Raw genomic sequence first — 13,626 nt, 5'->3', positions numbered from 1 at the left:
CCTATCTTTTTAATTTCAGGTACATTAGCTAGATTGTGAGCCCACCGGGACAGACAGAGAAAAATGCTTGAGCACCTGAATAAACTCATGTAAACAGTTCTGAGCTCACCTGGGAGAACGGCATAGAAAATTAAATAAACAAAAAAATAAAAATAATTAATGAATCATGCTTACATAGGCGCTTTAGGCCGCCTAAGACCCATAGTGGCATTAAGTAGCCTAAAGCAACTACATAGATGCAATTCTGGCCCATTTAAGCACCAGTAGGTGATTTTAACAGTGGGTTTTTTTTTGCCATTTTAAACAACTTTTGTTAATTAATTTTGGAGTCTACATTTAGGCGCCATTTCTAGAATTTCCCCCCTTGTGTCTTTCTGACTTCATATCTCCATTTATCTGTTTTTGATGTTCCAGCTTACATTTTAGTTATAGGAAGTTATCCTCAAAATTTTGATTACTTGTAAGGTTCGCACACATTTTTGTACACACAATCTTTTTAACTTATTTGTAAAGAGAATCTACCCAAGCTGTTTCACATTGAAAATGAGGTGCAGGGATAGGAATATGAATGGCATATACCTTGCACATGTTATTTCTGTGAGGGAATAATTGCAGGTAAAAATATGTACAATTGAAAGGATCAATTTTAAGCTCCTCTAAAGAGGACAATTGTCTGAAAGTTGTCATTCCCATGTATCCTTTGGATCTGCTTTATGCAGGTCAAGAAAGACACATTTTGCCCTAAACATGAAAGTGGCTGATCTCACGTAGCTTAGGCATGTTTAAATGGATCTAAAATGTTACACCATCCTTATGGAATTCTCTTCACAGCATTTGAGATGCAAAGCATATTTTATTACCTTTAAGGCTGCTTTGAAAACCTATCCTTTCCAATTGGCCTTCCTCTCTGTGGCTGACAATGGGTGATTCTCAGTGACATGAGTCCTCAATCTGATATTTTTCAGTCTCTTTCAACTCTCTTTTCCTATTAAGTAATGATATTCTTTTCTTTCTATGGACTAGTTATATTTTATAAACCATCTTGCTACATGCAACAAAGAAAAGCTGTATGCAGCTCATTTTCAAAAGAGAGAAATGTCTAAAAGGTGGCATAAAGTACCAGTCAAAGAAATTGATCAGATTTGTCTGACAAGACCTAATTCTAGTGAATCTAATAAATAAACTTAGTGACCTCGGGATAGGCCCCAAAGTGACAGGTTGAGTCAGAAACTGGTTGAGTGGAAGACGACAGAGGGTAGTAGTCAATGGAGATCGCTCTGAGGAAAGAGATGCTACCAATGGTGTGCTTCAAGATTCTGTTCTTGGGCCTGTTCTTTTTAACATTTTTATAAGTGATATTGCTGAAGGGCTGTCAGGTAAGATTTGCCTTTTTGCGGATGATACTAAAATCTTCAATAGAGTAGACATCCCGGATGGTGTGAATAGCATGAAGAAAGACCTAGCAAAGCTTGAAGAATGGTCTGAAATTTGGCAGCTAAAATGTAATGCTAAGAAATGCAAGGTCATGCATTTGGGCTGCAAAAACCCAAAGGAACGGTACAGTTTAGGGGTGAAGAACATATATGCATGACAGAAGAGCGGGACTTGGATGTGATTGTGATGGTGAAAGCTAGAAGGATGCTAGGAAGAGGTATGGCCAGTAGGGAAAGGAAGTATTGACGCCCCTGTATAAGACTCTGGTGAAACCTCATTTAGAATATTGTGTACAATTCAGGAGACTGCACCTTCAAAAAGATATAAATAGGATGAAGTCAGTCCAGAGGAAGACTACTAAAATGGTATGTGGCCTTCGAAATAAGGCGTATGGGGACAGACTTAAAGATCTCAATATGTATACTTTGGAGGAAAGTAGGGAAAAGGGAGACATGATAAAGACATTTAAATATTTACATGGCATAAAATGCACATGAGTCAAGTCTCTTTCATTTGAAAGGAAGCTCTGAAATGAGAGGGCATAGGATGAAGTTAAGAGGTGATAGGCTCAGGAGTAATCTAAGGAAATATTTTTCTACAGAAAGGGTAGTAAATACGTGGAACAGTCTCCCGGAAGAGGTGGTGGAGACAGAGACTGAGTCTGAATTCAAGAAGACGTGAGATCGGCACGTGGGATCTCTTAGAGAGAGGAAGAGATAATGAATACTATGGATGGGCAGACTGGATGGGCCATTTTGCCTTTATCTGCCATCAAGTTTCTGTGTTTTCTATATTTTAGCCTTTTCCTAACTTTCTCTAGAGCATCAGGTGCTTCCTCCATTGCTTCTTCTGCCACATCACCCAAATCTCCCTGTTCCATTTCAAGCACAGATCTATCCATCATCTGTTGCTCTTCTGCTGTTCTTTTTCACTCTTCTTTCTCTGCTTTTCTTCATCATCCTTCCTTTTTGCCTGCTTTTCCTTTTATAGTTCCGGTCTAAGGGAGGTCGACTAGTCCAAATTGATCAGATCCAACACTCCTGCCTTTCTCTCTTTGACCTTTTAAAAAGAGTAACTCAATCGCAGGAATCTTCTTCTCTCTGCATCACTCACAAAGTATGTGTATTTCAAAGTTTTCAAATTTTCAAGTTTCAAGTTTTATTCAAGGTTGATATACTCCTCTTCTGCAAAAAGCTCATTGGTTACCTATATCACACCAGATTACTTTCAAATTCAACATATTTTTTGTGTTAAAAATAATTTTTTTGGATTCCAAGATGGCTGCGGCACAGAAGTGCTGAGAGGAACGCATTTGAGCCGCTCCACTCAGAACTTTTTTCTTCTTTCTATCGAAGTCCTGTGTGCCTTACCTTAACCAAAGGGTAGGGAACTCCGGTCCTCGAGAGCCGTATTCCAGTCGGGTTTTCAGGATTTCCCCAATGAATATGTATGAGATCTATTTGCATGCAATGCTTTCAATGCATATTCATTGGGGAAATCCTGAAAACCCAACTGGAATATGGCTCTCGAGGACCGGAGTTCCCTACCCCTGCCTTAACCGATGCCGAAGAGGAGAGGCAGGAGTGCTGCTAACGTCTGGCGGCGCCCTGAAGTACCGACCTTTGGCAACATAGATGATCTGTTGCGGCAGATGCAGGGAGCTGCAGCCATGACGCCGGAGGGTAGCCTGCTGAGGGCGCCTGAGTACAGCGAGACCAGAGTCGCTTCTCCTGGGCCGGATACTACGCTCAGCCCCGACGTGAGAGCCCCACCCCCGCAACCTCGAGTTACCAGTTCTCCAGGGGAAGAAGAAACCCCGGAGATGGGGGAGGAACTTTTCCCTGAGGCAATAAGTTTACCACCGGAGAGCCTGGAGAAAGAGCCCCTAGTTCAGGGTGCCTCTGCAGAAGAAACCGGGGTAGATTCAGCTACGGGGGGTGAAGACATTCAGCTGGAGCAAAGCCAATAACTTGATTCCTCTGAGGGTGAGCATTTCTATACTCAGCAAAAACTTCTAATTTTGGATAAGCCAGCACAAGTGACTCTGGGGTCTTTAAGGGACTTAATTACAAATTTCAGAAAAACTATTAGCCCCAATTTCCAATATGTTGAAGCTAAATTGATTCAACATACTAAGGAGCTTAAGGCTTTAAAAGAGGACCTGACTGTTTCAAAATCCTTAGTTCAAAAGCTTGATCAGGATTTATCATCTGCTAAACAAGTGCAACACTCCCTAGTTAAGGATAATGTGAGTCTTAGGAAGAAGTTAGAATCACTTGAGAATAATGCACGGAACAATAATTTGAGATTAATTAACTTTCCAAGATTAGCAATGGTAACTCCTAGGGAAATGCTTAGGAGATGCCTGGTTGAAATTCTACAAGTTCCAGAGGAAAATTTGCCACCTTTTCCCCAAGTGTATTATATGCCTAATAAAGAAGGGAGTCAATTACAGAAAAAAATGACTGATCAAGCACCATTAAATGTATCAGAAATCTTGGAAACGTCAGATCGAGACATTGCTATACCATCTACGATGATAATAACAGTAGCTCTCTCTGTTGATAAAATGTGATTGTTGAGGCTTTTCTTTAAAAACAAACAGAAAGAGTTTCTTGGATGTAAAATTCAAATGTTTCCTGATCTTTCAAGAGAAACTCAAAAGCGTCAGAGAGAATTTCTTCTTTTGAGACTAGGGGTCACCTCACTGGGGGCAACATTTTACTTAAGACATTCTTGCAAGTGTATTATTTGCCACTGCTCAGTTAAATACGTTTTCTTTGAACCTCAACAATTAAGTGCTTTTTTGGCAATGTCCCGACTAGATGAAGGAAAATAAAATGCTCAATAGTTAATGAAGCCGCTTCTACCTCAGTACTATCTGTAGCTTATCTTGCTATATTGTTGTATTTTCCCCTTTATTTCTTCGCCTTTATGTAATCTGGAATCACAGGTTGAGGACTTGAGAGAGTTAGTTTAAAAAATGGCTTTCTTATTTCTATTTGTAATTGTATTAAGGTGTAATGTCTTTTAAACTTTATGAAATTGTATTCTTACTACCTCACTTTCTGTACAAGTGTTTTACTTGGTATGTAACAATGAAAAGTTATAAATAAAAAATAAAAAAATATTTTTTTTTTTTGCTGTGTTTGCACTATCTGAAGCCTTCTGATTTCTTTTTGTGTAGTTCCCTAGTAGAGAGAATTACAATAATCTAAGTGTGAAATTATGAGCAAGTGAATAAGAATATTAAGAGATTTAGGGCTCCTTTTATGAAGGCGCGGTAGCGGTTTAATGCGCGTAATAATGCGTGCTAAACCACTGGCCGTGCTAGCTGCTACCGCCTCCTCTTGAGCAGGAAGTAGTTTTTAGGCTAGCGTGGGGGTTAGTGCATGATGAAAAGTTGCACGCGTTAAACCTGCTAACGCGGCTTCATAAAAGGAGCCCTTAAAGTCCAGAAATGATGAAAGGGACTGAATCATTCTAAGTTTAAAAAAGCATTTCTAAACAATAGAATTCACTTGTTTGTGAAATGATCATTTATCACAAGCATGTCAAAACTCGTGGCCCACAACAAACATCTTTGCGGCTCAGCCAATGTAACCCAATAAGTCATAACTAGAGTCACAAAATTTCTCCCACAATCCATTGGCACTGAGCAGTCACCTATCTAACCAGTTGCTTACGATACGGACCCCTTTGGTATCTAAGACAAGTTCATGCCTCTAGTCATAACACACCATTTCCCCCCACTAATACTAGCAGTGAATCAGATGATAATAATACCTACCATGCCATTAGTCTTGTATTGACTTGCTTGGTGCACCTAACATGAAATATTTCGCCTTCGGAGTATAATAAAAATATGAGACTAGGTTTATTTATGTTACACTTATTAATTTATGCAATTATTCTGAAAAGATATTGGATTTTTATTGAAATGTTTTATTTTTTTGTGTTAATGATTACTCATTTATTTCAGCTCTTTGTATTCCACGCCTTTATTGAAACCAAGTGGTAGTATAACTAAACGAAAAATTGCTGATGAACATCGAAATTTCCAAGAAAAGTGGGAATTGGAGTATTTTTGCTGTAAAGTAAAAGATAAAATAATTTGCTTGATATGTAATAATGCTATTAGAGTGCCAAAGTTATATAACATTAAACGGTACTATGAACAGCATAAAATCTAAATATAACAATTATTAAGGATTAATGAGACAAGAATAGTTGAAAGAGCTCAGGTTGAGACTGAAAAAAAACATCAGTTCATATTTACTAAAGTATCACAAGAAAGTGAAGCGGTGGTGTATGCAAGTTATGCCAAAATCGGCACTTGGTACTTGTTGCCCCCCCCCCCAACTCTCGATACCCTGCAACAACTACATAGACTCGCTGCTTTTGACAAAATGTGGATTTTATTAATGGCCGCAGCCGTAAATGCCCTAATACAAACATCTACAAACAGCAAATACCAACATACCAAAACGTTAACCCTGAACAACTTTAGATACCAATGCATATCATCATATTCATTCGCTATGAACAGTTTATATACCATAGCACATCATACTTGCTGCATCTCAGTATCTTATAACCATCAACTCATAACCATCAGCTCATCCGTGTATTGTGGGCTGCCGTTGTTCTCGTGGGAGAGCCGTTCAAGCTGCCCCGCCTTCTCCCCATCCCTTTCAAGGAAGGGGCCATTCCATTGTTGAAATCATGCCACACGGCCTCCCCGCCGTCCAAGCAGGGAGACAAGCCTCTGAGTGCTTACCTCACTTGCTTCTGCAAGGCTATATGTTGCCACTTCTTTTGCTATCAACAAATGTAACGTAGCATTCTTTCTTATCAGTATGATGTGCCTATGACTCCACTATGATTTTTTCCACCACAACCCGAGATAGCGAGAGGGCCGAACTGAAACTTCCGCCTCAGTTCGGATCTCCTCACCCCCACTCGCCCTGCCCCCAGTGCCTACACTCCTGTCCCTAATTGGCCCTCAGACCCTGTCTATTCTCTACCCTTCCCCCCCTTTCATTTCCCTCCCTGAGCAACGGCCTCGGCCATTTTGTCACCGCTGCCCCCTTATAGGGGGGGGGCGCTTATTCTCTTGTCGGAGTTGATAGCTAAATACTCAAAACCTTTTGCCGAAGGTGATTTCATCAAGGAATGTTTAATTAAAGCTGGAGAAATTGTTTGTCCTGGAAGTGTGAAGATTTTTCAAACAATCTCTTTCTCTTGAAATACAGTTGCAGAAAGAATTAACTGATTTGGCTGGCAATTTAAGTGATCAGATCAAAGCAAAATCATCTAGTTTGAAACTTTTTCCATTGCCTGTGATGAGAGTATGGAAATTGGGGGCATAGCTCAATTAGCTGTGTTTCTTTGTTTTTGTGACATAAATTTCAACATTTTTGAGGAATTATTGGAATTAGTATCGTTGCGTGGCACTACAACGGGACAAGATATATTTACGGTAATTGTATTTATGAACTTCTGCAAAAATACAATTTACCTCTGTCAAAAATAACTTCTGTAGCTACAGATGAAGTTCCTTCAATGGCCAGAAAAAAAACATTTTGGTAGTATTACTGCGGAAAAAAACAAAGTGAAACTTGGTGATGAATCCAAGATTCATCATACGCATTGCATTATACATCAGGAAGTATTATGCACAAAGATAATAAACATGGAAAATGTGTTGACATTTGTCAAAAAAATGATCAATTTCAAAAGATCTCAAGGCTTAAATCAGTGACAATTCTCTGCTTGCTTAAGTGAATTAGAAAGCAAATATTCCGGTTTGTCCTACTTTACCGAGGTATGTTGGCTATCCTTACCATGGCCCTTAAACAATTCTAGGACTTGAAAGAAAAAACTAAAAATCAAGACACAAGGTTGTTTTCTGATCTAGTATGGTTGCAAGATTTATCCTTCATGGTTGATATAACAAAACACTTAAACAATTTAAATTTAAAACTGCAAGGAAAAGATCAGATCATTTCGAACATGTGTGATTAAGTTAAAGCATTACAATGTAAGCTAGTTCTTTGGGAAAAGCAGATGAAAAATGAAGATTTAACACACTTTTCGACATGCAACATAAACAAATCATGTTTAGGTGAAATTGCATCGTATCAAAAAGACGCAGAAAACATTTTAAACCTTAGAACTGAGTTTGAAACAAGATTTGCAGATTTTAAATCTTTAAAAGACAAGTTTTCTTCGATTTTCTCAATAAATATAGAATCAGTACCTAATTATATGCAAATGGAAGTAATTGAGATCCAGTGCGATTCAGATTTGAAGACAAAATACAGTGAAGTTGGCTTGCTTGAATTTTACAAACATTTGGCATCTAGGTTTGAAAATACTCAAAAATTCACATATGAAATTATTTCCATGTTTGGAAGTACTTATCGGTGTGAGCAGTTATTTACACTTATGAAAGGAAATAAGTCTCCTATCAGATCCAGAATTACCAAAATTCACCTTGGGTCAGTTTTAAAAGTAATCACTTTGGACAAGATTTCCATCGAAATAGGAAAAATAGTAGCAGAGAAGAGATGCCAAATGTCAGGAAGAAAACATTAATTTTATCGTTGCAATTGTTCTTTTTTTATACTGTACTTTTTAAAATAAACCTATAAGAGAAACATAAAAAGATTGAGCATTATTCAGAACTCAGCTGTCCGCCTCATTTTTAGATTGAAAAAAACAGATCATGTCAGTCCATACTATAGACCAGTGGTAGTCAATTCCAGTCCTTGAGAGCCGGAGCCAGGTCAGGTTTTCATGATATCCACAATAAATGTGCATGAGATAGATTTGCATCTCAAGGAGGCAGTGCATGTAAATCCACCTCATACATATTCATTATGGATATCCTGAAAACCTGACCTGGCTCCGGCTCTCGAGGACCGGAATTTACTACCCCTGCTATAGACAGCTGCATTGGTTGCCAGTGGAGGCTAGAGTTATTTTTAAATTTGCCTGCATTTGTTTTAAAACCTTATCTGGCTTGGCCCCAAATTATCTTCTCTCATTTTGAGCTGGCTCATAATACCAAATGTACTCATAGTCCTCATTGATTTGCATTTTCCACTTTGAAATCTAGCCACTACAAGAGATTCTTAGATAGGACACTTTCATTTCTAGCTAGTGAAATGAATACTTGGCTAAGCGAAACAATCTCGAAGGTTTTTTTCCTATCAATCCTTTAGGAAAGTAGTAAAGACTTATCTTTTTGACAAATTTGTTACTTCTTAATTTGCTTTTGTACCTCTGTTCTGTTGCTGTACTTTACTGGTTGTCAGTTGTCTCTTTATTGTAGACTGTTTAGAACTTGTCATGGTATTACGGTATACAAAAATAAAGTTATTAAAGTTATTATTATTTCTATGAGAAATGACATTTTTGCTTTTTTGCGGCCCACATAAACTTAAACCTTGTTTATTTGGACGTGTCAGCCTTTGAATTTGACATGCTTGGTTTATCGTATTCTACTGACACAGACAGAATTGCATCCCACATCAGTACAACTCTTTATTTCACACTCGCAGGTAAGTATATCTATCAGTGTGTCAAGCTTCTCCATAAATCTGTCTTTCTTCTCTGGTTTTGCTCTGCCCACAGAAACATTGCTGGCTTGTTCCCACTTTGACTTCAACCTTGCTGTTTGTACACTTCCCCCTCCCCATTCGTGGTTTCCACAATCGCGGTTTCACATATTCGCAATTTTTTTTTTTTGGAGGGGGGACCCATAGTTTACCACATTTCCGCCTCTCTCCAGCCTTCCTCCCGACATCCCAGCCTTACCTGGTGGTCTAGCGGGCTTTCGGGGCAGGAGCGATCTTCCTACGCTCCTGCCCCGTGTAAATCACCAATAGGAAATGGCTGCCGTGAGCTCCCGTCGTAGTCTCGAGAGACTACGGGAGCTCACAGCAGTCATTTCCTATTGGCGATCTGCATGGGGCAGGAGCGTAGGAAGATAGCTCTTGCCCTGAAAGCCCGCTAGACCACCAGGTAAGGCCGGGATGCCGGGGGGAAGGTGGGAGAGAGGTGGTGGTGGGTCAGAACCAGACGAGAAGATATTCACGGTTTTTCTCAAATCTCGGTCCGGCTCTGCCCCTATCCCCTGTGAATACCAAGGGAGAAGTGTAATAATACCACTGAATTTTGGATTTGCAAGTAATCCAGTCATTAGGTCATAAGTGCCTTGTCTTGATTACTGATGTTGATCACGGATGTCTCTCAAATACAACCCATATCTAATGAAATCTCTGATAGTTGCTAGTTCAGATACATACAGGTAGTTCTCTACCTGATCCCACCAAATGATGTAAATTAGTCCAAACCTGCAGTCTTGTTTTTCTTTTGGACATTTTCAATATTAGATTATTGCTAAGAGGACGCTATATTGAAAACCTGTAAATGAAAATGAAGCTAATGTGTTAGGGCTCCTTTTACAAAGCCACGTTAGCGGTTTAACATGCGTAATAGCGTGACACCACATGCGTAATAGCGTGCGTAAACTGCCGACCACGCTAGACTCTAACGCCAGCATTGAGCTGGCGTTAGTTCTAGCTGCGTATGGTGGGTTTAGCGTGCGCTAAAACCGCTAACACGGCTTCATAAAAGGAGCCCTTAGTATCAATATGGGTAAATAAGTAAGATAAATTGACAATTGAGGCACACAAGGCCTTAATATGCAATGCAAACACATAAAAACTATTATCAGAGTGCTTAAACATATTTCAGCAATTTGTGTATATTTACGTAATTTCCTAGAAATTCCAGGTAATCAAATGTTTGTTTATGTTTATTAAAATTTGGTATCCTGCAATTTACAACAGATCAATACGGCTTGCAAGACACAATAAAATCAGTTAAAACAAGAGAAGAATACCATTGTCAATAGGAAAAACCTAGGGCTCCTTCTACGAAGCTGCGTTAGCGGTTTAACGTGCGTAATAGCGTGCGCTAAACTGCCGGCTGCGCTAGACACTATTGCCAGCATTGAGCTGATGTTAATTCTAGCCGCGTAGCGTGGGTTTAGCATGCGCTAAAAAGCTGCGTGCATTAAAAGCGCTAACGCAGCTTCGTAAAAGGAGCCCCTAATCTAAATGTTGAGGAGAGAAACAAAAAAAAAAACCAACCCTTTTTTTGTGGTCTTGTGAATGCAGTCTTCTCATGTGCACTGACAATCTAAAAAATGACCTCAAATTAAATGCCAAATTGAAAAAATGAATTTTCTACATAAACTTAAATTTTGGGAATGAACGTTCACTTCGAATAACTTGTGGAAGGTCATTCCATAAGAATGGAGATAAAAAGAAAAAAGCAGTATTATGAGCTGATTCATAATGAGCCATTTTTGGTGAAGGAAGTACCAGTCTCTGAGAGTCAACTGATCATCATGTACGAGTACATGTACGAGTACATCATGTTGGAGTACATGGAATAATGCACGTGTTGGAATGGTTACAGCAGCCAAGTATGTTGGAACTGCATAATTTATAGCTTTAAAAGTCTGACAGAGAATTTTAAATTTAGATCTATAATATACAGGCAAAATTGAAAGCTAGTTGTTGATTTTTCACATTAAATTGTACCATATTTTTCACTAGTGTTTTTTAAAATTATGAGGCACTAAGACCATTTTACTGCTGGGATGTAACGGCTGATTTTTGGTATTTTTCAACAATGGCCATGATCTAATATTCACGTTAGCACCTGGTCATTAGCGCATGAGCCCTTACCGCCACCTATTTTGTAGACTGTGAGAAATCACGTGCTAAATCTGCGCTAATCGGTTAGCGCATGTCAATGTAGCTGAGCTAATCGATTAGCAAAGAACACACCCACTCCCCTCCCCCTAGACTCGCCCCTATGCCAAAAATAAAAAAAATACTTTTTTTTTTAACATTGGTAGCATATGCACATGGCAAAATTACCATGGGATGCCTCGGCATGCCCTATGTTACACTATTTTTTGCTGCAGTGATCATGTGTTAGTGCTTGCTGCAGCTTTGTAAAAGGACTCTATAGCGTGGAAGGCAACAGAAAAAAGACACAAGAATAAAAAGCACATTTTTTCACAGTAATAGTTACTTGTCAGTTATGGTTGTGGATACATAAGGAGAATGTTCCTCTTTTATGAAGTATGAATGTATTTTTGTTCTTATTTTAGGGGAGCCCAGCTTATGCTATGTCTATGATGGGGACGGTATATGTGAACCTTTTGAGAGAGAAAGCAGCACTGTGGACTGTGGATTCTACATTCCTAAAGGGTACACAGATCAGTGGGCAACAGAAGCGTATACGTCCCACCAGGACCCACTGCAATGTCCTGTTTCTATAGTTACTGGAGAGCCTGTCATGAAGGTAAGAACACTTATTCAGTGCTGTTAATTGAAAGCACCATTAAAAAAATATAATTAAAAAATTAATTAGCTTGCAGGCACCTACCACTTTGAGGTAGGTGTCTATTCTGAGACACCTACCAGCAAGTAGGCATGGTTAGGGGTGGATTCAGAGTAGATTTTGGGTGTGGTTTGACTTAGGCGATGACAGATGCCTGACTTAGGTGTACTTATTTAGGCCAAGAAAACCCTGGCCTGAATAGGAGTGCACCTAGGGTTTCAATACCTACTGGTACCCAAGACCGCTTAGGAATTGCTAGGCGCAATTCTATAAACGACACCTAGCAGATGATTGACAGTTGCGCTCAACATCACCTAGGAGTTGGGTGCCATTTATAGATTCAGGGCCTTAGTGCTCGGGCGGCCCAGATCACTGTCAACTTGCTCCTGATCCCATGTAAATCTTTTTCCCAAATTCGTTGTATTCTTTAACTGTACATCTGTGGGTTAGATATCAAAAACCTATGCATCTGGATAGTGGCTTTGGGTGGGCTTCCAGATATTGCATTACAAGTTCCAAATCCCATGTACTCGAAGATTTCCATGATCTAATTTCAGGTTTTCAATGGTATGCCTCAGCTGATCACAGAAATAAAATTGGTTATACGCCAAACCAAATTTTACTTGCAACTCAGCAAAGTTTTTTTTAAATAATTTGTAATCAGCTGCTCCAATCTGCAAATATGTGCAGCTTGCTATATTTTTGATTGGACTGGATGGTTTTTAATAAGAAACCTACAATTATACCAGACTGGTAGTCTGGCTGAGAGTGGGTAATATAGATCAGTAAGTTTGTCTTCCAAGTATTTAAATGCCCTACAAGAAGGAATAATACTAGAAGAAGGTGTATCTATGGTGATAGGTGATAGGCTCTGGAGTAATCTGAGGAAATATTTTTTACGGAAAGGGTGATAGATGCATAGAACAGTCTCCCGGAAGAGGTGGTGGAACCAGAGACTGTGTTGAATTCAAGAGGGCCTAGGATAGGCACATGGGATCTCTCAGAGAGAGAAAGAGATAATGGTTACTGTGAATGGGCAGACTAGATGGGCCATTTGGCCTTTATCTGCCGTCATATTTATATGTTTCTTTGTATAAATCATAAAGCACTATTACTTAAAAGGAAGGTATCATGATATTGTCAGAAATTTGGTAAATTAATTCCCCTTTCCCCTAGCATTTATGCAGTTATAATCTTTGAAGGGAAATAGATGGGATCTTATTCCATAAAAATTGAATCAGTTTTCTTTCTATGTGATTATATATTCGTTCCTGATCTGCGAAATACAGAGGAAGCATTGTAAAAGTGTAATTCAAGTTTGATGTTATGAACATTTTTATTGCTTCTAACCTGCCTCTCCAAGAAAAGTATAGTGGGATCCATTATACAGTTAATACTGATAACTTTGAAGTGTATAATCTCCCTAATATTTTCTGTTTAGGAGTCAAAGAAATCTAACATTGAATCAGGAAGAGCCATAAGGACTTTAGAGTCTCATTTTTCTATATGTTTAAACAAATTGTCTTTTCTTTGGCTCTGCATTTTTTATTTATTTATTTTTTCAAAATAATCTTTCCCTCTGTTCATCAAATTGTGACAGAAAGGTGAACTAATTCTGCCAATTTATTCAACCATCCATTTTAATATCTTGTATATGGATGCAACCATTAAGCTATTTTATGGGCCCAAGGCAAAAGAAAAATGAACAAATTGCTCAAGAAGAAACTTGAAGCCTAAATTAAAGCTCCCATAATAGATTCA

The 13,626-nt window shown here is 38.8% G+C and overlaps 1 protein-coding gene across 1 annotated transcript in view; it reads left to right on the top strand.

Annotated features, from left to right (window-relative positions):
* PAPPA2 (pappalysin 2) overlaps positions 1 to 13,626 on the top strand; it is a 546,937-nt gene that overhangs the window by 256,612 nt on the left and 276,699 nt on the right. Inside the window, exon 10 of the mRNA XM_033916510.1 lies at positions 11,633 to 11,826. Within this exon, the coding sequence (XP_033772401.1) occupies positions 11,633 to 11,826 (194 nt within the window). The remainder of the gene's footprint in view (positions 1 to 11,632; positions 11,827 to 13,626) is intronic.

Source organism: Geotrypetes seraphini, chromosome 12 (assembly GCF_902459505.1).
Source record: "Geotrypetes seraphini chromosome 12, aGeoSer1.1, whole genome shotgun sequence".
Taxonomy (NCBI): Eukaryota; Metazoa; Chordata; class Amphibia; order Gymnophiona; family Dermophiidae; genus Geotrypetes; species Geotrypetes seraphini.
The sequence above is the reverse complement of the archived record's forward strand: the minus strand, read 5'-3'. Positions and strand labels throughout refer to the sequence as shown.